The sequence below is a fragment of the Aquarana catesbeiana genome, linkage group LG10 (assembly GCF_042186555.1).
Source record: "Aquarana catesbeiana isolate 2022-GZ linkage group LG10, ASM4218655v1, whole genome shotgun sequence".
NCBI classification, from domain to species: domain Eukaryota; kingdom Metazoa; phylum Chordata; class Amphibia; order Anura; family Ranidae; genus Aquarana; species Aquarana catesbeiana.
This window is the reverse complement of record NC_133333.1, coordinates 201,181,583-201,206,211: the sequence shown is the minus strand read 5'-3', so window position 1 is coordinate 201,206,211 and position 24,629 is coordinate 201,181,583. Positions and strand designations below refer to the sequence as shown.

Genomic DNA, 24,629 nt, shown 5'->3' with positions numbered 1-24,629 from the left:
GGTGGCTGCGAAGAGGCTGAGTGGGTGGCCGTGGGCTCCAGGAAAAGCCCAGCTGGGCAGCCACAGGCTGAAGGGACAGCCCTGCTGGGCAGCCGCGAAAAAGGCTGGGAGAGCGGTGCGGGATTCAGGAACAGCCCAGGATTTGGTGACCCCTGGAAAATTGTCATTCGACCCCCAGGTTGAGAACCACTGCTCTAGAGGATGTAGCATACCAGAAATAAGCCAATAAAACTAGGATGTCCTCTTGCCAGTTAACAGAGACATACTGGGAACATATAAAGTGTGTTCAGTGTCAGGATTTGCAGTGTCAGGAGAAAACACCAATAAGGCCAATAACACTTGTAAGTGGCACAGGAAGGTGAATTTGGGGATATTAAACACAACCACATGATCTTGCTGAGAATATTGCCGGACTCTCTATATCATTCAGCTTATTCTTTGTGCATTATTCAGTGGTGATTTATATTGTGTTAATAGTTTTAATAATTTAATTTGTTTTTGTTTTTAAGCAGCAATTGTGGGCAAAATGGTGACTAGAGCCCAAGACTGCAGATTGGGATGGCTAAGAAAACATGCCCTATGACCCAGGATGACCCACAAAGATTCCTGGCAGAAAGGAGGAGCATCACATTGATGTTTGGCCCAGATTTGAGGAACAATGATGCCTTAAAAATGTTATTCCAGTTTTTTTTTCTTTTATATATACAGTATAATATCCTAAATATTTGACCTTACCTATTAACGGTGCCCCAACTGCTGGTAATGTCTCTGAAGCAATTACAAGGAAGACAGAGTAACCCAGAAGCAGTGTGATTTTGAAAGATATTCTCTCGCCACTCTCAGGCGGTATGAAGAAACCAATTGTGTCCATGATCATAAGAATGGCACTGGGAAAAATAACATTCACAACATAGAACATAGGTTTTCTTTTGAGGATAATCTGTTGAAAGAAAGTTGCGCATATCTGAGTTTTGGTAATCTTATATAACTTATTCATATAACTATATTATATAGCTAATGTCATATAGCTTATTCTAAAGCTCATAAATGCAGCATTGGATAAGGCAGACTGGGTGGGTTTATGCATTGCATTTTGCAAGATTAAAGCCTTATACACTTGGGTAGCAGCTTGTATTGGAATAGCAAGCTTTAACGGGGCATTTCCAAAGCTTTCAACATACTTCCAGTTGCTTTCTTGGATTCCTTTAAAGCACCTTTTTGTTCCAGTTTGGAATGTTAATTGCAGATCCTAATTGTGCTGCTGACTGTCACTTGCAGTAAGCAAGCTACTAACAGATTTCATGGAATTTTCAGTCACTGAAGCCTACTAACAGCCTGTTTAAAGTGATAGCTCAGCACTCCCATTAGCTAATAGCAAATAAACAACTGTTTTAGCTGCCAATGAGTTTGTTACTCTGTGCAATGAGGCCTGTGATTGGCACACCCTTGTCACATTGCATTGCCAGGCAGATGTTACCTCTATTTCTTGCTCCAGTCTTACCTCTTACAATGTTATGTCTTCCTTTCCAGCCTGCGCATTGAACAATGAATCAACATTATCATCACCTCTGTCCAATAAGAAGGCAGGTGATCAAAAAAGCTGTAAAGCTGTACAGCTGTAAAGCTGAACTAGAAGTACAATTGTAGTAGAAAGATGCCCCTGGCTATATTGTGTTGTGTGAATTAGGACTCACTACCACATTGCCCTGTGTGTTACTGCAATGTGCGGTAGCACACCATGCACACGTTAGTGCATTAAGGTTCCATTTAATATGATTTCATTTCATTTTTGAATGGCGCTTTAAACTCATCCAGAACGCAGCTTTGTTACTGCACACAGAAACACACCACAACAAATGACGTGCATGGTGCACTGTGATGTAAAAAACAAACAGCATGACCTATATTTTATTGTGCATTAAGCTGAATTACAGCCCATTTATTTTGAATTGGTTGTGTAATGCAGTGCGCCGCAATGAACCTCCGTTTGCAAACACTGGATTGTGTTGTGACTAGGACTCTGCACATTATTATTATTATTATGCAGGATTTATGTAGTACCAACAGTTTACGCAGCGCTTTACAATAAAAAGTGGGACAGTACAATTTCAATACAGTTAAATACAGAAGGTCCCTGCTCGTGGAGCTTACAATCTAAAGGGAGGGGGAGGTAGTACAAAAGGTAATGACTGCAGGGGATTATCTGATGAAGGGAACTCAAGTACAGTTCTTAGGTGGAGGTAGGGTAGGTTTCCTTATATAAGCGAGTTTTCAAGGATCGCCTAAAGGCGGACAGGGTAGGAGCTGACCGGACATACTGGGACAGGGAGTTCCAGAGGATGGGAGAGGCTCTGGAGAAGCAGAAAACAAACATTCCTGCGCACAAGTGGATGACCAGACAGTCTATATATCGTGATGATGAATGTCACAGGCCTTGCTGCCCTCAAGGATAGGGATATCCTAATAGTCAAAAAGAAAAGAAAAACAAGGGCGCACCAGCCTTGTGCATTATCCTTTGGATGTATTTTATTAAAAGTAGATAAAAGGAAAACTACTCACAAACATCTATAGGAATCAATGTAAATAGTCTCCGAATGACAGCAATAGGTGTAGGACAAATAATGAACTCCAGAGGTCGCGGAGGAGATAACATGGGCCACTGCCGGCTGACAGGTTTCGAAGGATAACCTTCTTCCTCAGAGCCCAGCAGTGTGACCTCCTTCAGCAGTCCTTATATATTGATATATGCACCCTCAATCAATCAAACAAGGAGGTCTCAGAAGGACCTAAAGGACCCTCCCACTTCCGAGGCCACAAGGATACGCCCACAACGGGTGGCACAGCCCTTATCACAAACAAATGCACAACTAGTACCGCAGATTTGAGAACTGACGGGCAGGGAATTATCACTGTACAGGCTCCGCAGTAAGAAGCGTATGAACACTGAACCTTATCAAGTCCAATTTTGCTGAGAATTAGTAAGAGACCTACAATGGCCTCCCACAAATAGATCACCCTGGCCATGTAACCACGGCACAGCGCACCATCAATAATAGCCAATCTTACCAGTCGGAGATTGTTGAATCTATAACGCCATGTGTGGGAAATCCCACCATAGCAAAAGTGTCTCTTCTAGCCTTCTCCTGCGTCTGGAACGCACGCTGTCATGTTTGCGTTCCAGGCAAGGGCTGGATGGGGGCGGGAACCACAGGAGTTAACTTTTTTCATTAAACAGCAGGTAATTGGTTGCAATCCTAGCAACCAATTACCAGCCTGTTAATGTGAAAAGTTAACTTCAGTAGTTCCCGCCCCCATCCAGGCCTGTGATGCCGATCTCAGATGCTCTGCTTGCTGTACACCTGTGTAAGGTATAAGAATTCTACCTACACAGTGTCTGTTTGTGTGTTGGGGTGCAGGGGACAGAGGACACTACGGTGGGGTACAGGGGACAGAGGACACTGCAGTGGGGTGGGGTGCAGGGGACAGAGGATACTACAGTGGGGTGGGGTGCAGGAGACAGAGGACACTACAGTGGGGGGTCCAGTGCTGGGCACAGGTGAGGCTGCATTGCTAGGCACTGGTGAGGCTGCATTACTGGGCACTGGTGAGGCTGCATAGATGGGTACAGCTGAGTTCTGCATTCTTTATGTAGCCAACTCCTGAGCCCTGGGGCTCTCTGGGGACCCTGATGTAAGGGGAGGCTCTCTGGGGACCCTGATGTAAGGATGGGGGGCTCTCTGGGGACCCTGATGTAATGAGGAAGGCTCTCTGGGGACCCTGATGTAAGGAGGAATCCGCAGTCAGATATGTAACAATATTATATATTATATTCTATACATGTGTATGCCCACCCAAGCGTATGACTTTCATTACTTCGCTGCTGTGGGCTCTAGCCCCGGATCTTTTGTAGACCTAGCAATGCCCCTGCCTGTAGCCAAGCATGGGAGGAGGTAACAAGGGAGCTAGAGAGCAGGAAGTCCTGGGAGGAGCAGAGAGGATGATTTGGGTGATATCTGCAGAAGAGATTAGTGATGTAGCTGGGGGTGATGTTGTGGATGGCCTTGTATGTTGTGGTAAGTATTTTGAGTATTATACGGTGGGGTAGGGGAAGCCAGTGGAGAGATTGGCAGAGAGTGGCAGCAGTCATGGATCGGTTAGTAAGGTGTATTAGTCTGGCAGCAGCATTCATGATAGACTGAAGGGGGGGTAGCATGTGTAAAGGTAGGCCAGTAGTTTAGGTGGGGGAAATAACCAAGGAGTAAATAAGTTGTTTTGTGTCGTTAGTTAGGAAGGGCGAATTCTGGAGATGTTGCTGAGGTTAAGGCGGCAAGATTTAGCCAATGATTGGATTACAATTATTGAACTGATTTTCTAATCCTAAACGGTAAAACATGTAACCTATGCACTGCTGTGCAAAAGTTTCAGGCAGATGTGGAAAAAATGCTGTAAATATAGAATGCTGTCAGAAATAGAAGTGTTAATAGTTTATCTTTATTAATTAACAAAATGGAAACTAAATGAAAAAAAGAGAGATCCAAATCGAATAAATAATTGGTGTGACCACTGTTTACCTTCACAACAGCATCAATTCTTCTAGAAACAATTGAACACAGTTTTTGAAGGAACTCAGCAGGTAGGTTGTTCCAAACATCTTGGAGAACTAACCACAGATCTTCTGTGGATGTAGGCTGCCTCAGATCATTCTGTCTCTTCATGTAATCCCAAACACACTCAATGATGTTGAGATCAGGGTTCTGTGAGGGCCAAACCATCACTTCCAGGACTTCTTGTTCTTCTTTACGTTGAAGGTAGCTCTTAATGACATTAGCTGTATGTTTGGGGTCGTAGTCCTGCTGCAGAATAAATTTTGTGAGAATCACATACCTCCCTGAAAGTATGGCAGGATGGATAAGTATCTGCCTGTATTTCTCTGCACTGAGGACACCATTGATCCTGACCAAATCTCCAACTCCATTTTCAGAAATGCAGCCCCAAACTTGCATGGAACCTCCACCATACTTCACTTTTGCCTGTAGACACTCATTGTTGTACAAACTGTGTCCTGCTACAGCCAAATATTTCACATTTTTATTCATCCGTTCAGAGCACCTGCTGCCATTTTTCTACAACCCAGTTCTTATTTTTTCATACATAGTTGAGTCACTTAGCCTTGTTTCCAAATCAGAGGTATGGCTTTTTGCTATGAAGACCACTTGTAGCCAGACTTCTCCTGACAGTAGATGGGCATACCCGTGCCCCACTGGTTTCTGCTAGTTTTTGTCCTGATGGCACTGCTGGACATTTTCTGATGTCAAAGGGAAGTAAGCATGATGTGTTTTTCATCTGCTTCATTACGTTTACTTGGCTTTGCGTCTGTGGTCCTCAACGTTGCCCGTATCTTTGTACTTCTTCAAACGAGCTTGAACAGCACATCTTGAAAGCCTAGTCTGCTTTAAAATCTTTGCTTGGGAGAGACCTTGCTGATGCAGTATAACTCCCCTGTCAGTGGCACCACTAGGGTTGGTGTCACCTTGTGCGGTAAAACATGGTGTCAAACACCCCCCCTCAGGCTCTCTCCTGTCTAGCCTGCCACAGTGCCCTGCATAGCGCTGAGCAGGCTAGTTTGGGGTTCACATATATGGGGTTGATATCATCGTGGTTGGATATCACTTCCTGGTTAATGGTGTCAACCCTCTGGCGGGTGTCACCCAGGTGCGGTCTGCACCCCAATAGTGACGCCACTGTGCTTTGTGTCTTGGTGTTGTGCTCAGTCTTACCATTGTATATGACCTGTGACATGAAACTGTCTTCCACAACCTCACTGTAGTAACAGAGTTTGGCTGTTCCTCACACAGTTTTAAGCCTCCTACACAGCTGTTTGGGAGGCAAAAAATAATCCCCTCTGTGCATCAATCTACATTGCAAGGATTTGACCTGTTTTACCTGTTTCTCCTCTGAAGAAAAAACTGTTTGCTGTCTGTAGAGTGAATCTAAATGGGAGTGAATTTTTCATTATTATTCAGCTGATGCACTTGCAGTGGTCTGCAGGGTCTGCAACCCTTTATAAGTGATTAACCCTTTGGGAGGATCTCACCAAAAATACAATTGTTATTGCCCAAAATCTGACTTGTATCTGTGCAGACTTCTGGAAAAACCAGAGAGCCAATCACACTAGCAGGAAATTACATTTCTGGGGGTGTTCCGTACACCAGTGGTGTACGGAACACAGTGTGAATAGTAAGAATAAGTGTAGCACTAGCCCTCTGAGGTAGTGATATAATTTGTGTAATGCAAAACACTGTCTTCTCATGTGAAAGTCATGTGACTAGTGATGAAACACGTCTGGTGGAGTTTTGTGACATCATCATGCCGAAGCAGGAAGTTTATCCTGATCTCACTGAGCCAAGCCACTGCAAATATCTAGATCAGTTTTAAGGGAGCCATGCACCCAATAAAGTGTCAACTGTTCTACCCAAGTGCACTATTGATTGTTTTTAAATAAAACATTGATTTTATGCAGTTCAGCACTATGTTGGCTTTTTTAACCCTTTGAGCATTACCTGCATGAAGATTACTGCACAATCAGAAGCAAGCCTCCCTAGGGCAGGAGTAGAGTTGAGATCCCCTAGAAGCTGCTTGCCACTGGATAAATATCCCTAAGGGGAAGGCTTTTTTAGACCTTTACCAGATCTGAATGTGAGGTGAGTGCATATATTGGCTGATGGAGGGACACAAGGTGTTTGTCTACTAAGAATGAGTGTACACAGGGGAGCATTTAATTACAAGGACACTGTTCACTTTTAATGTTTTAATGTAATGGTACTTTATACACCCAGTTTTATTGTCAGGAGGTGTCACCATGACTTTTTTTGTATCTATTATAATTGTCACAGCTTGTATGTGTTTATGCTACCATTATAGGTATTTTCACTTTGCTTTGAGTCATGCAGTTTTGGTTATTGGGGGATTCCACCATTGTTGTATTTGTTCCTTTTTTTGCAAATTAATACCATTATTCGTTTTTTGCAATTATAACACTATTATACAACTTATATCACTATTACAGAGGGCTAGCACTACACTTATTCTTACTATTCACAATTTGTTATATGTGGGAAAACTTTTTTGTGTATAGAAGCAAGCCTTTTTACATGTATAATTGGATTTTATAGAGTTAGCACATAGTAGCGTGGGGGAATCAGACACGCAATGGAGTATGGAGGTTGCCATATTGCATTGAATTTTACAGAAAATTACTGCACTACAGATGGAATAGGAAATGTCATTTTTAATAGCATTCAGTTACAATATGGCTTGTGTAGCAATTGTATATGCTATAAAAAAATTTTTTTTTGCTATTTTTTTCCCCACGAAAGTAGTTACCCTTTAAAGAAAAATATCCAATAGAATAACTTTAGCTGTAGTTCATGAATAAACACTATACTTGCAATGACGTTACTGATAAAGCTGCTTTTATATTGTTGAAAAAAATATAATAAACTTACATTATATGTTATCTCTCCAAATATCCTGTCCGGCTCATTGGATTCTTTGTAGTTCCGCACCACCTCGAGAAGGTCCCACTCTCCTTCAGTTACATGTGTGTTTATAATGTTATGAGACTCATGTGGCATTCTTGCAAAAGATATGTTTATATCCTGAGCTGTAAGATAATTTTAAATTACTAATACTATTTCCGACTGTATAATGGGAAAGAGTTAACAACTCGATGTTGATCGATGGAGACAAAGAATGACATTGTTAAACATCTTTAACTCAATGGAGCTGATAGACAAAATAGGGGTGGTATGAAGACAACTTCAAATGCATCATAATGGCTCAAACAGATGTGATTCAAAAACAGTTAGACAAAATAAAGGAAATAAAGCACCTGGACTAGATGGCTTATGCCCACATATCCTCAAAAAGTTGAGCTCAGCTACTTCTATTTAAAAAATGTTTAGAGGCTTTTTTTATCTTTACCAATGGAGTTGGAGAGGAAAAGTGGTGCTCATATTAAAAAAGGGATCACTGTCTTCACCTGTTAACTACAGCATCCTTTTTCAACCGGGGTGCTTTGAGGTTTCTTCAAGGGTAGCTTGGCAAAATGCCTAAAAATGTATCAAAAATTGTATACAAGCCAGCAGGTGAATGAAGCCTGCCTTTTAGTTACACAAAGCCATGTGGTTTCATTATGCACCATTATGGCTTTCTAGACACTGGCATCCTAACAATCAATGATGTCATCAGTTGATAAGAAGAATATCTGTTGCCTCCACAGCATCCTTGTTTGACCCTCCTCTGCCCCTCTCCCTCAGCATTGTGGTCACATTAGCTGACTGATGGAAACAAGAGAAACAATAGGAATACTAGTCAGTACCAGTGTGCAACAGTGTGTAGCACTGCCCCCTAAGGGGCTGCTTGGATTTACCTGCTCATCTGCACTGCATGACCTGATGAACATTCCAACCCACCTGACACTCTGGGTTCAGACATCTTTGTACCACCTTAAAGCAATAAGTCAGACAACTCTGTGCGTTTATGTTCTGATAATGTTTACTAGAACATTTCAAATAAGATATTGTGACAAAGAGGAGGTAAAAGATCTGCTGAGTTTTGGGCAACAGTGCCAACTCAGCAAAGGAATTCCTCCGAATAACACAAGCCAAGATATTTGCAGGTAAAACAGTCTATTATATACACGTGTATAGTGGAGTTCTGCTTGCACCTGACAGGATAAACAAAGTTAAATGGTTATACTGACAAATTTCTAAAGGGGAAACCTTGGCCAGCCTATAAAACTTTAACCCTAATGAGAGGTCAGACTTAATGGCAATAGTATAAGGATCCTTGTAGCAATAATGACAGCTCAATAATTGTATCCAATAAGGTGTAATAGCAAGCAATAAAGTTTCTTAACCACTTCAGCCCCGGAGGATTTTACCCCCTTCCTGACCAGAGCACTTTTTGTGGCATTTTAACTGACAATTGTGCGCTCGTGCGACGTTGTATCCAAACAAAATTGATGTCCTTTTTTCCCACAAATAGAGCGTTCTTTTGTTGGTATATGATCGCCTCTGCAGTTTTTATTTTTTGCGCTATAAACAAAAAAAGATCGACAACTTTGAAAAAAACTCTTTTTTTTTTACTTTTTGCTATAATAAATATCCCCCAAAAATATATAAAAATTTTTTTTTCCTCAGTTTAGGCCGATATGTATTCTTCTACATATTTTTGGTAAAAAAAATCGCAATAAGCGTATATTGATTGGTTTGCGCAAAATTTATAGCATCTACAAAATAGGGGATAGTTTTATGGCATTTTTATTTTAATTTTTTTTTTTTATTAGTAATGGCAGCGATCTGCGATTTTTATCAGGACTGCAACATTATGGCGGACAGATCGGACACTTTTGACACTATTTCGGGGCATAGTCATTTATACAGTGATCAGAGATAAAAATAGCCATTGATTACTGTGTAAATGACACTGGCAGTGAAGGGGTTAACCACTAATGGGGCAGTGAAGGGGTTAAGTGTGTCCTAGGGAGTGATTTTAACTGTGGGGGGGCTGGGCTACAAGTGACACAACAGCGATCACTGCTCTCAATGACAGAGCAGTGATCTCTGTCCTGTCACTAGGCAGAACGGGGAAATGCTTTGTTTACAAAAGCATCTCCCCATTCTACCTCTCCGTGGCACGCAACTCGGGCACCCTGTGGACATCGAGTCCGTGGGACCCACAGTCACGGTCACGGAGACCACGGCGGCGTGCACGCGCTCGCAACGCCACTTCTCAAAGGGGACGTACCTGTACGCCCTTTTGCCTACCAGTGCCATTCTGCTGACGTAAATCGGCGTGCGCTGGTCGGCAAGCGGTTAATGGTAGAAGCTAAAAGTGTCTATGCACAGTGTTCAAGATAGGTTCAGTAAAGTATTCCCAAGGTAAAGATGTGTGTGCAAAGTGTCCCAGTGAAACTGTGAGAAAATGATTTGTAAAGGTGGGTGATTGCCCTCTCGCCAACTACCAGGCGATTTAATGCCCTCCAGACAGCAGTACCTGTAGTGACACGCATGCAGTGGATCTGCCGTATCGATCTCCCGATGTGAAGCTCAGAACACAGGTTGGCAGGCGACCGAAGTGGTGCTGAATGGATGTCTGATGAACAGCAAGCAGTGCTAGGCCCCACTCATCTGGGTTGGAATGTGGTACACCGCGTGGTAGGCCGCGACCTCTCTCTCCACGCACGGAGCGGTCCGTCTTGCATCAGGCCCAGGAGGAAGAGACCGCAGGGTGGAGCTTTGGCTTCTTTTATAGCTCCTCCCAAAAATCCCTCTGATGGTAGCAAAGATTCCTGGGATATGTAGTCCAGGTGCAGAGTCATGTGAAGGAATTATCAGTCTGGGAAACTACTCATCCCACAACCCCTTTAGTTTGGCTCACAAACATGATGTCAGTTGATAACACTGGGCATTAGAGGGACATGCGATGCATAGAAATACCGGGTGATCACTGTAATTTATAATTGTAGTCCACATTGCTACAAGTGTATTTGCTTTGGAAGAATAAATCACCTCTAACATTGGGTGCCCTATGTGTGGATGTTGCTGCATTATGTAATACTATTAGAATAGTTTTTAAATTTTAGAATAGGGTGCCACAAGGCTGTTCATAATTTTAAAGGGTGCCTTAGCTGAAAAAAGGTTGAGAAACACTGAACTACAGATCTGTAAGTTCATTTTGCATTGTAGGAAGATATTTTAGGGTTCGATAGTGGACCACATATATGAGTAACTGCTAGAAAACATGTCATGAGTGGTAGCCAGCATAGATTTATGAAGTTAAGAAATATATTTACTTTCTAGTAATAAGGAGGAAAGCATAAACTTAGACAAAGGGGCAGCTGCACACAGTATCTCACAAAAGTGGGTACACCCCTCACATTTTTTGTAAATAATTTATTATAACTTTTCATGTGACAACACTGAAGAAATGACACTTTGCTACAATGTAAAATAGTGAGTGTACAGCTTGTATAACAGTGTAAATTTGCTGTCCTCACAAAATAACTCAACACACAACCATTAATGTCTAAACCGCTGACAACAAAAGTGAGTACCTCCTAAGTGAAAATGTCCAAATTGAGCCCAATTATCAATTTTTCCTTCCTGGTGTCATGTGACTTGTTAATGTTACAAGGTTTCAGGTGTGAATGGGGAGCAGGTGTGTTAAATTTGGTGTTATCGCTCTCACTCTCTCATACTGGTCACTGGAAGTTCAACATGGCACCCCATGGCAAAGAACTCTCTAAGGATCTGAAAAAAAGAATTGTTGCTCTACATAAAGATGGCCTAGGCTATAAGAAGATTGCCAAGACCCTGAAACTGAGCTGCAGCATGGTGGCCAAGAAAGGGATTTAACAGGACAGGTTCCACTCAGAACAGGCCCCGCCATGGTCGATCAAAGAGGTTGAGTGCACGTGCTCAGAGTTATATTGATTGTTTTGGGGAAATAGATGTATGAGCGCTGCCAGCATTGCTGAGGAGGTTGAAGGGGTGGGGGATCAGCCTGTCAGTGCTCAGACCATACACCGCACACTGAACCAAATTGATCTGCATGGCTGTCGTCCCAGAAGGAAGTCTCTTCTAAAGATGATGCACAAGAAAGCCTGCAAACAGTTTTGCTGAAGACAAGCAGATTAAGGACTTGGATTACTGGAACCAAGTCCTGTGGTTTGATGAGACCAAGATAAACTTATTTGGTTCAGATGGTGTCAAGCGTGTGTGGCTGCAATCAGGTGAGGAGTACAAAGACAAGTGTGTCTTGCCTATAGTCAAGCATGGGGGTGGGAGTGTAATGGTCTAGGGATACATGAGTGCCACCGGCACTGGGGAGCTACAGTTCATTGAGGGAACCATGAATGCCAACATGTACTGTGACATACTGAAGAAGAGCATGATCCCCTTCCTTCAGATACTGGGCCACAAGGCAGTATTCCAACATGATAACGACCTCAAACACACCTCCAAGATTAGCATTGCCTTGCTAAAGAATCTGAGGGTAAAGGTGATGAACTGGCCAAGCATGTCTCCAGACATAAACCTTATTGAGCATCTGTGGGGCATCCTAAAATGGAAAGTGGAGGAGCGCAAGGTCTCTAACATCCACCAGCTCCGTGATGTCATCATGGAGGAGTGGAAGAGAACCCTAGTGACAACCTGTGGAGCTCTGGTGAACTCCATGCCCAAGAGGGTTAAGGCAGTGCTGGAAAATAATGGTGTGCACACAAACTATTGACCCTTTGGGCCCAATTTGGACATTTTCACTTAGTAGTGTACTCACTTTTCTTGCCAGCGGTTTAGACATTAATGGCTGTGTGTTGAGTTATTTTGAGGGGACAGCAATATTACACTGTTATACAAGTTATACACTCACTACTTTACATTGTGGCCAAGTGTCATTTCTTCAGTGTTGTCACATGAAAAGATATAATAAAATATTTACAAAAATGTGAGGGATGTACTCACTTTTGGGAGATACTGTATATAGTATACTTTGAATTTCATAAAGTAATTAATCCAATTCCCAACAGATGGCTAATTTGTAAGCCAAGATCTGTAGGGTAAGAAAATGTCATTTGTAATTCGAACTTACAGTAAATAAGACCTGGCATGAAAATAGAAGGTCTGCTTTTTTTCCTAGGACCCCACCCCTTGAATAAAAACCGCTAACACTCTGGTACTGTAACTGGTAACTCTGTAGTTCAGTGGTTGTATGCAACTTAGAGGTCTAATGCCCTGTACACTTGGTCGGATTTTCCAATGGAAAATGTGTGATAGGACCTTGTTGTCGGAAAATCCGACCGTGTGTAGGCTCCATCATGCATTTTCCATCGGAATTTCCAACACACAAAGTTTGAGAGCAGGCTATAAAATTTTCTGACAACAAAATCCGTTGTTGGAAATTCCGATCGTGTGTACACAAATCCGATGCACAAAGTGCCACGCATGCTCAGAATAAATCAAGAGACGAAAGCCATTGGGTACTGCCCCGTTTATAGACCCGACGTACGTCACCACGTTCAGAACGATTGGATTTTCCGACAACTTTGTGTGACCGCGTGTATGCAAGACAAGTTTGAGCCAACATCCGTCAGAAAAAATCCATGGATTTTGTTGTCGGAATGTCCGATCAATGTCCGACCGTGTGTACGGGGCATTAGACATAATCAGGGGAAAATTCTGCATGACAGTTGAATGCAAACTTACCTGTGTGTAACCAACTGCTGAACGACATGGAACAATTTACAGCATCAAACGGAAAATAGTAAACATCAAGCTTGCAGGCTGTTGTAATGTGTATAGGAATGTTGTTGATTACCCTACCATGGTAATTTACATACACGTAAGGGACATCTGGAGAATCTTTAGAGCTCACTCTGAAAATAGAGAATATTTAAAATACAAATGGATCAAGCATGTTTCTTAAAATGTAAACAGGTATAATGGTAGCACCGTATAGAAGTCTAGCATGAAATCAGCAGCCAAATGTTTACACATGAATTGTTTGCAAAATGATGTTACAGTAAAACCTTGAATTGCAAGTAACTTGGTCTGCGAGTGTTTTACAAGGCGGGCAAAGTATTTTTTATAAATTTTAACTTGATAAAGGAGCAAGGTCTTGCAAAATGGGTAGCGTCACATCACAACTGAGTATAAAAGAGAAGAGAGGTGTCTCTAATGCCTCGTTTCCACTGAGCGGATCAGTTCGGTACGGTACGCTTTTTTGGGTGTTTCCATTATGAAATTGGCCCATACAACCGAACCGTACCGCTCCATTCAGGGTCCTGCTTCAGATGTGGGGCCATAGAAAATGGAACGATTCGGTTAGGGCGGAGCTACGATACATTCCACTGATTGGCTGACAGAGAACCCTCTGTGCTATGCTGAGACATTTCTACTAAACCCTGTATAGCCCCTTGTGGTCCCACTTGCAGTGGAAACGCTCACCAGAATAGCCGGACCATTCTAGGCCATTCAAACTGTACCGACCCGAACCAATCTGCTCAGTGGAAATGAGGCATAAGTGTAGCAATATGGTTACATTTAATGAAGGTACAACATTTAGGCTCGGTTCATACTGCCGCGACTTAGGATCTGACTTGTGAGACTCCAAATCGCGTGACATGTGAAATCCCATTTTAGTCAATGAGAGCTGTCTTAGTTAGCACTACTGAAGGTTCCTGTACTACTTCAAGGTGACTTCTATCCGACTTGTGCCCATAGACTTTAATGGAAGTTGCCTCCAAGTTAGATCCTCATCTTAATTAATGTGATTTGGATCCGACATTACAGGAAGATTACCCAGGCTTTCACTGAAGTTGCCATGAAGTTACATTGCATTCAGTGTATGATTAAAAGGCTCAACTGATGGTGTTTATTTATACAAAGCACTTTTGATGAGGGTCTTTAGGTAAAGATAAATTAAACACCGCAAGTACAGCACTTTTTGTTACATGTGTACCCACCATTATTTGCACATAAGATGATTGATTTATATATGATTGATTGCAGATATTGGTTCCATTGTTATATGTTTGGTATATTGATTTTAACTGAGTTGCATGTATACATAAAGGGCATTCCAATATTTTAGATGGTTTAAGAATAGATTTATTATAACTAGGGCTTACTAGCATTGTAGCAACATTTCATCAGGAAGGTTTTTTAATTCCTATGTCTGATCACTGCATCTTCAGCACTTTGGCCAGCTCCACAGAATAATGCCAAGGCTCCCAAACTGTTCAAGATAGTTTTATTTTTTTGGATCTGATATCCATGAAAAGGAATTTTGAGTTTAAACAAATTAAAACTCATTTGTGGAGTAACAAGAAAGACTTCCAAACTCTCATCACTCCTTGTAAAGAATAATCAGAAGTCAATTTCACTGGTATTTACATGGTGGATTGATATCCAACTATTTACCTCCAATGGTGCTCATAAAAAAAACTACTATTATGGTCACATAAGATACTAAACTTTACCAGAAGAAGTACAGCTTCTACTGGAATGCATCATTTTAGCCTCTAGTAAAACCTGGGAGTTGAGGAAAGGATGATCCATCTTTGTATATAGTTGCAGATTGGGTGTTTCCAGTAATATTTTATTCATCGGATAATATTGTTAAAATGGCTCGGTAAATTGTTACATTATTCATTTAAAATGTTCTTGTATTAAATTAAGTTTGTAAAGTAGTACAACTGAACAACTTAGGACTATGCATGCAATATTGTATCCCTTACTGTATAGGAAAGTAGGTACAGTAGGTACAGTAATACCCATTTAAATTTAAACTTCAGCTGCCACCTCTTTAATGTGCTGTGATCTGTGGTCGTCTGCTCCCCTTCTCATGTACAATGCAGGGTTAATAGCCATGAGCTGCACATGATGATGCCGAGAGACCACCTACAACCTGGGGCTTGGAGCATGCGATAGTAAGAGTAATCAACATTATCCCTGCACCCCAAGATTAAACGAGCATTTAAACGTTGCAGTGCGGTGGGCCCACTGCAAGATTAGATTTCATCCCAGAGTTCAGCTTTAGGGTCACTGAACAGCTTTATGGATTTTAATACCATTAAAAACCTATTAAGGGGGTTTGTTTATGAAATAGTACACCAAATCTAACCTACAAATTTACAGGCATTATGAGGAGGGTGCAGATCTGCTGGGAGTAAATCGAGGAAAGGGGAGCAAAGGAAGTGGGACTTTGAGTGAAGCACATAGTAGCGAAAAGGTGGTTGAGCTGAACAAGGGAATTTTATTTATATACACACTTATGACCATACATATAATGTTGATATCAAATAGTTGGTAAATACAATAGCACAAGTACCCGTAAATGATAACACAAATATCTCAAATTGGGATCATTGATGTCAAGAATAAAAAGTTTATACATAATAATAAAGTGATTAAATTGATGATACAATGTCATGATAAATATCATAAAAAAATTCAAAGTTCAACATGGACAAAGTTAGATACAAATATGGTTGCGAGATAATGCCTGCAGGACCTAGGGCCTCACTAAGCTTGTAGAGGTACAAATTGTATAGTAGCTTGAAGATCTAGGTATAAGTAAATTAAAACACGGCATCAGATAGCTCTATGCGTTTCGTGGCTGATAACGCCACTCGTCAGGAGCATGCACGTGATAGTCTAAAATGGGAATAATATGAGGAATAATCAGTCATCATTGAAGAGGTATAAGGGGGTAGGGTAGAACCCCAATTAGCACCGAAGTGCGTACCTACCGGTTGAAGCCCATCAGTCCACGGTGCGATAACAGGGCGCCAAAAGACACCGGAACACATCTCCAACCGGGGGCCGTGGTAGACAGTCCAGCGGGGGGCGACCAAGCAGGCAGCAGTCAGGGCGGGCACGGGACCACGAGACATCTCTAGGGGGGAGTGGAGGATAATATGGAGACAGGAGACCCCAAAGCACCCTCCCTATGTTGAGGGAATGTGGCCTGGTATGGTTCAGAAGGGGGGCACGCTCTCGTCCTGCCCTCTTTTCCTGTGGCCTGCCAGGTTGCGTGCTCGGATAAGAGTCTGGTATAGATTTTGGGGGGGACCCCTACGCCATTTTTTTTTATTTGGAGCAGGGTTCTCCTTAATTTCCATTCCAGACCTGAAGGGCCTGGTATGGATTTTAGGGGGACCCCTACGCATTAAAAAAAAAAAAAATTTGGTAAGGGGTTCCCCTTAACCACTTCAATACAGGGCACTTATACACCTTCCTGCCCAGACCAATTTTCAGCTTTCAGAGCTGTCGCAATTTGCATGACAATTGCATGGTCATCCTACACTGTACACAAACTAAATTTTTATCATTTTGTTTCCACAAATAGAGCTTTCTTTTGGTGACATTTGATCACCTCTGGGATTTTTAAACAAATAAAAAAATACCGAAAATTTAAAAAAAGAAATGTTTTTTTTGTTTCAGTAACAAAACTTTGTAAATAAGTACGTTTTCTCCTTCACTGATGAGCACTAATGGGGCTGCACTGATGGGCACTGATAAGTTGGCACTGATGGGCATCGATGAGGTGGCACCAATGAGGTGGCACTGATGAGGTGGCATTGATGGGCACTAATATGCGGCACTAATATGCGGCACTGAGGGGGCACTGATAGGCGGCACTGATAGGTGGCACTGATATGCAGCACGGATGGGCACTGATAGGCAGCAGGGATGGGCACTGATAGGCAGCACGGATGGGCACTGATAGGCGGCATGGATGGGCGCTGATAGGCGGCACAGATGGGCACTGATCAGTGGCACAGATAGGCACTGATAGGTGGCATGGATGGGCATGGATGGGCACTGATGTACTGTAATGTATGTTACTGATGGATGCCAATCAGTGCCAAACAATAATGCCTGCCAATCAGTGACGCCCATTGTGGGCACTGATTGGCATCCATTGTGGGCACTGATTGGCATCCATTGTGGGCACTGATTGGCATCCCTGGTGGTCTAGGGTAGCATACCTGGTAGTGACATTCCTGGTGGTCCTAGTGGCATCCTTGGTGGTCCAGTGTGGGCATCCTTGGGGGGCTGCACTGATAATCGATCACCACAGACCCCCCCTGTCAGAGAAGCAGCCGATCGGCTCTCCTCTACTCGTGTCTGACAGTGAGGAAAAGCCGATCGCTGGCTCTTCCTGTTCACACTGTGATCAGCCGTGATTGAACACTTTACAGGCATACTATAGACACCCCCCAGGCACGATATTTAAAGGAATATTTCATTTTTATTATTTCACTTTAAGCATTAAAATAATCACTGCTCCTGAAAAATGTCAGTTTTTTAAACATTTTTTTGCATTGATACATGTCCCCTGGGGCAGGACCCAGGTCCCCAAACACTTTTTATGACAATAACTTGCATATAAGCCTTTAAAATGAGCACTTTTGATTTTTCATGTTAGTGTCCTATAGACGGTGTTCCATCGGCTTTCGAATTTGCCCCGAACACCGCATATTGTTCAGAATACCCGAACAACCAAAGTTAGGCCCAAACTTATGCTCTGGTCGAACCGTTCGCCCATACCTAATCAGCATCTGCTATGAGTCCCACAGTATGGAGCAGTCCTTGCTGGAAATGTGGCATATGGGCCCTTAACATGGATCCCAGAGTCTTTGTGTTTTTGGGAGACATGAACTTGAATCCAAAGTAACATTACTCCAAGGGTCCCCAGGCATACGCCTCACAAAAAATAGTTTTCCCTTAAAGCCATAGTCAGTAGGCAAGAGGCTGGCATTCAGTCCCCTCCTAAAGCCTTTGTCCCAGGTGAGTTTATCACACCCGACACAAATTTCAGGCTGGTTTCATCTCATGCTGATAACAGAAGAACGGAGCAGCAGTAAGACACTGGACTTAGGGCTTTGGAGATATAAGTAAACACTACAGATAGATATGCCCAGGTCAAATTTCATGAATGGGGTTGCATCCACTTTAAGCTTTGACAATAAAACCTGGAAGCTGATTGGTTTGTATGCAGAGCTGCACCAGATTTTGCACTCTCCAGGTTTAGTAAATCAACACCTATGTATTAATTTACTTATGTTAATACATAACATTATCATTATACTCATTTCTTTTTTAAACACTATGCCCGCACATTACAAAAGTTAAGTAATCATACTTACGCTTCTTCAATCATAATGTCTGGAAGCCATATTGATTGTGTTGGAATGGAAATACGAGTCAAGTTGTCAAACTTGGTTGGATCCCACTGAAGAAACTCATCCACCCAAGACTACAAAAAAAAAGTTTATTTTGACAGCAGACACATGCCCTTATTAAAAGAAACCCCATCAAATACCTTAGGATTTAAAACTGTCAGGTCCCTGCAGTTGAAGACAGGATATGCTTACTGTACCTTTCCAGTGGCCCATGTCCCCTACCTACCCTTTATTCCAACACAGCAGCCTCTGAAAACCTATTCAGCAATTGACACTTCTGGGAAAGGCCCCCTGCCATGAAGTGTTATTCTTTTCTCTTAACTTTACATCGCTGTAGAGTCATATTGTGATGTAGGTGTCAGAGAAAAGAACTTGTTTATGATGATGGACATATTATATATAAATGTGCAGCACTAAATAAGAATGGTCATAATGAATAGGACTTTACACAGACAAAAGATTAATGTTAAACACTCTAAATAATAAACATGTGAAAACATCAATGAGTGTATAAAATAAAGTCCACACTGTGATAGTGAATAAGTGAAAATAATCCACGGATAAAAGACTGAGATGTGAGTGATGTTGATCCAGGTAGATGAATATCAACTGCCAGACTTCAATAAGAAAACAAATGTGAAGAGAAGATAATGGGAGAAGCCACCACCAACATAAGAGAAGCTTACCAGAGCTAATGGACTCAACAAGGCATACACCAAATGAGTCGTCAAGATTGTGGTGACAACGCACCAGTACACAGGGACATCCACGTCTGGGGATGTTGACACAGGAAAATGATATTCACAGTGTCCCTCAGGGAACTCACAGCAAGGAGGGAAACTTAGAGGTAGGTAGATCAAATCCTTTTCATATGCCCAAAGGATGTAACCATAAATGAAATAAAAATTCCACATAGTGTGAATCCGCATAACAAGGAAATTTATTTCAAATCTGAGGAACACTCACATTGGAACAAGCCTGCTGATTCCATTGCATTAACCTTCAGTCTTTTTACAAGCGCTTTTTTATCTGCTCAAATGTGAGAGTTCCTCAAAATTTAAATACATTTCCTTGTAATGTGGATTCACACTCTGTGGAATTTGTATTTCATTTATGGTTGCATCCTGTGAGCATATGAAAAGGTTTGATCTACCTACCTCTGAGTTTCCCTCCTTGCTGTGAGTTCCCTGAGGGACAGTGTGAACATCATCTTCCTGTGTCAACATCCCCAGACGTGGATGTCCCTGTGTACTGGTGCGTTGTCACCACAAGTCTTGACGACTCATTTGGCGTATGCCTTGTTGAGTCCATTAGCTCTGGTAAGCCTCTCTTATGTTGGTGGTGGCTTCTCTTCACATTTGTTTTCTCATTGAAGTCTGGAAGTTGATATTCATCTACCTGGATCAAAATCACAGCTCAATCTTTTATCCATGGATTATTTTCACTTATTCACTTTTACAGTGTGGACTTTATTTTATACACTCATTGATGTTTTCACATGTTTATTGTTTAGAGTGTTTAACATTAATCTTTTGTCTGAATATGGTCCTATTCATTATGACCATTCTTATTTAGCGCTGCACATTTATATATTATTTTTTCACCTGCGATTGTTATTTGCTGTGCTGGCTGTTGTCTTGTATTTAGGTGACAGCGTGGTATTGTTTACTTTCACACATGATGATGGACATAGGCATCCAAGACTTTTAAATATGGAAGAGGATTTCAGAGCTGGTACAGAGGGGGAGTAATATAGACAGACCACCATAGAGGTGAGTATTCTGTCTTCAACTGTGGGGACTGTAAATATTTAAATACCTGATAGAAACTTTAAAAAAATGTGTACTGCGAGAAAAATGTAGGCCACCATTTCTAATTCTTTCTTAATCGCTAGTTGCCTGGTTTTGTGAGTCACTTCCAGGGTCAGGTATTAATATCAGGAAATTCACAGCTGCTGATCTGTATACTAGTTCCAGGTCAGTAACCCAAAACATACAAAAGCCATTGGATATCATGACAACCAGGGAGCTCAAATTTTCATAATTAGGGGAGGATCAGCCATAACAGCAGCGGCTACAGTAACTGGTTGAGAAAAATGTTCTAACAAGCCCAATCAACAGAAGTTTATAATTAGGTTGAAATTTTATACATCTATTCGATATGTATATTGTTTTTGCTAAGATACTAGTCCAAGAGTCTTTTAAAACTATCCATACTTCCTGCCGACACTACCGATTGTGGAAGAGAGTTACATATCCTTACGGCCCTGACAGTGAAAAACCCTACGCAGTTTAAGGTTAAACCGCTTCTCCTCCAGTCTCATCATGTGGCCCTGTGTCTTCCTCCCTGACACTCCCTGGGACTGAAAAGTTTCATACTTATGATGGGATGACCGTTGAGATATATTTATATTGCTATCATATCTCATCTCAAACGTCTCTTCTCCAGGGAGAATACATTTAGCGCTTGTAGTCGTTCCTCATAATTTAGGTCTTCCAACCCCCATATTCATTTAGTTGCCCTTCAATCAGACAAGAATTTGTAACTGTTGGTTCACCTACGGCCCTAAATAGGAATGATTAGGTTGCATGATCCTTTATGACAGGGAGAAGGGAAAGACGTGCAGACAATCCCATTACTGCCTTATTTTGGGGAATATTACAGAATTTAGACTTTTTACTCCTGAAGGCATGCATGACTGTTGTAGACTGCCTTTTATAATGTCTGCATACACCTTTACAATCATTCTGTGTTAATGGACACCTACAATTTCTTTCTATGCAGAGATATAAATGATGAAACTAACATATGTTTAAGTGCCGAAAATATTACCTGGTTGTACCAAATGTAAGATTTCAACAGCTGGTTTATCTCATCCTGAAAAAATAAATACATGTGTTTGCATTAAATACAGTTCTCAGAAATTGGCTCATTCCAAATCTGAACCTCAGATGAATGAAGAATATCAAGATTATAGTCCTACTCAGCACTTAAACCAGTGAAAAGTTCATGTATTTCCAGAAAATGACTAGATACCTGCAACATCTGGGATCAGCTCATTGGTGGTATGGGGACACAGTGGAAAAACCTTGTCAACACCTTATTTACACTACTACTACACTTTTTAGGCACTACTAATGGTTGTTACAGAGCCTGAGGTGAGATGGCTCCCCTGTAACTTTGCGATCTTTGCCCTAACAAACAGCCTATTATTGACAACACAGTTTTAACCACTTTCAACCTGATTTCAATTGCAAAATGACCAAAAATGAAATAAAGCAACCTACCACCAACATTGTTGATAGATTTACAGTTGGTAGTAGGTTATATTCATCCATTTGGTCCTGTTTTGCCATCAAAAACTGATTGAAAGTGGTTGAAATCTGAAAATGATGCCTGATTAAAATTATGCACAAAGGAAGCATATGGTAACTTAATTGATAGAGTAACGGGGGGGGGGGGGGTAATTCAGGTCATATAATTCTCAGTGACAACATCACTTTTTTCACAGTCATTGATTTTTTTTTTAATTCATAGTATAATAATCTAGTGCCAAAATAAAATACATTTCAATAGCAGGTCCCTAAGCAACTTTTTTTTACTAATTTCTTCAATTTAAGCATTATTTCTCCTCGAAATCGTCGTCTTTAACCCTGGACAAACCCACTGCATTTGAACTCTTATGTGCCCAAGGTCCTCATCAAACTCACCTTAAATCATCCATTTATAAAATCCTTCATGATGCTATCCCACTTACTGACTCCTTCCACTCCTACATGAAAAAAATGGGCTCAAATCCCCCAACAACCCATTTCTCTCCCACAATGGCAGAAAATATGGGACTCTGTTTCTAAGGACTGGAGATGCATGGAGCAGAGAGAGACAACTTATACGTTTTACTCTTCGGTATAGAACTCCAGAGGTTCTTCACAGATACAACCCTGTGGTTTCTCTGCTGTGCTGGAGATGCCATCAAGACGTGGATGCACACTATCATATCTTTTGAGACTGTCCTATTATCCAACCTTTTTGTACTTTAATCCAGTCCCTTCTTCAAAGCCTCCTTGGGGTAAATCTCCCCCTAGACCCAGTCCACTATCTATTAGGACTACCTATCTCTGGCATCTCCAAACACACCAAGAAATTGGTTGCATTTATTTTTTTTAACTGCTAAATGGGTTATACCAACCTGAGGGTATAACCCGTTTAGCAGCTAAAAAAAAATTAATGCAACCAATTTCTTGGTGTGTTTCCCCTCCCACGTTCTCCCAATTATTACAGGCTATTGTATATATACATAGAATGGAACACCTTTGGGATAATATTGAGCCTCCTTTATTTTCACACCATGCCCCCCCCCCCCATTTTCTTTCCCTTGATGTATTCTTTTGATGTTATCATACTGAGAAGCCTCTATGTGGCCTAACCTACGAACTGTGATAGGTTTATGTGATATCTTATTTATACGAACAATGCCTGCTCTACTGGTGTCCACCTCTGTAAAATCTATGGCATTGCTTTGTCCTCATGTTCCATTAGCACTCTATATCCTCATATTACCTAACTTGGAATGCCCATGTCATTTGTTATATATTTTGTTGTTAATTTTTTCCTTTGTATTGCTTTGGAAAAACTCAATAAATACACAATAAAAAATATACATTTCAGCCAATTGATTAACTTTAATTTTCTTTTTGGCATTCACCTTATGCACTGGCTGCCCTGCTATTCTAATTACTGTTGTTGCTAGTATCCTAATTGAAGATGAACACATAAAATAGGAGTTAGATTGCACATCAGAGAATCATGCTGCAGACCCACTTAGAAATCATGTGAGAATTCCAATATATCTGTCTTTGGCATTTTTAAATATGCACAGGGATTGATTTGCTAAAACTAGGGAGTGCAAAGTCTGATGCAGCTGTACATGGTAGCCAATCAGCTTCTAACTAGCTTGTTCAATTAAGCTTTGACAAAAAGAAAAAAAACTGGAAGCTGATTGGCTACCATGCACAGCTGCACCAGATTTTGCTCTCTTTAGTTTTAGTAACTCAACCCCACAGTTTTAGTGTTTCCTGAGTGACAGTAGTTTACATATGTATTTTATTTATTGCCCTAAATTGCTTCAGTTTTTATTTGACTGCCTTTTCTACTAATCAGATCACCAAAATTTGTATATATAAAATAAAGTATTGGTTATAAAATGATTTAGCTGTACATGTATCATTAAAAACATACTTGTAGCATAGCTAATATTTTTTTCTGCCAGACCAGTTATCATTTACAAACTATGCAGACCAGACTTTAAGGGCTTGTCAATCAAAAAAAATAAATAAATAAATAAAGAGCTTACCACTCCAAGAATGGCATATATGGAAATCTTTATATACACTGTAATAGGCTTTCTCCAGTTTTTCACAGGTCTTACGCCCTTGTTGTACCCATTCATCAAATGTTGTGAAAGTTCCACCATGGCTGATTTATTGGTCAATAATTCATGAGACTCTTGCACTCAAAGGATAAAAACGATGTTGACAAAATTAGATGAAAAGCCAAGGATGCCCAAAATATTTGACCAAAGCATTTTTTTCATCAAGATAATGTTTTAAGTAATTTTGAATGACCTATCTGATCTTGCCCAATGAAAACATCATCTGTTCTCTAATGTAAAAAACATATTAGGTGTGCATTTTTGGATAAACAAAGACATTATTGGTGCTATCATAGTTCATTTTGGCAAAAATTTAGATTTTTTCAGTACTGCTGATACAAGTTTGTGGGTCTTCAAGGGTACTCAGAGACTGTATAGAAAATAATCCTACCCTATTTTTTCAGGGAAATCACTTGAAAACCTTGGAAAGGAACCCTATATGTG

The 24,629-nt window shown here is 41.1% G+C and overlaps 1 protein-coding gene across 1 annotated transcript; it reads right to left on the bottom strand.

Annotated features, from left to right (window-relative positions):
• Nucleotides 1-400: 400 nt before the first annotated feature.
• On the bottom strand, nucleotides 401-24,227 carry LOC141110102 (5-hydroxytryptamine receptor 3A-like). The gene is made up of 6 exons (XM_073601318.1): nucleotides 24,108-24,227; nucleotides 21,587-21,631; nucleotides 18,719-18,828; nucleotides 13,269-13,438; nucleotides 7,506-7,663; nucleotides 401-940 (listed from the first exon to the last, which is right to left on the bottom strand). Exons 1-6 carry the CDS (start codon nucleotides 24,225-24,227, stop codon nucleotides 626-628), a joined length of 918 nt encoding a protein of 305 aa, XP_073457419.1. The 3' UTR covers nucleotides 401-625.
• Nucleotides 24,228-24,629: the final 402 nt, after the last annotated feature.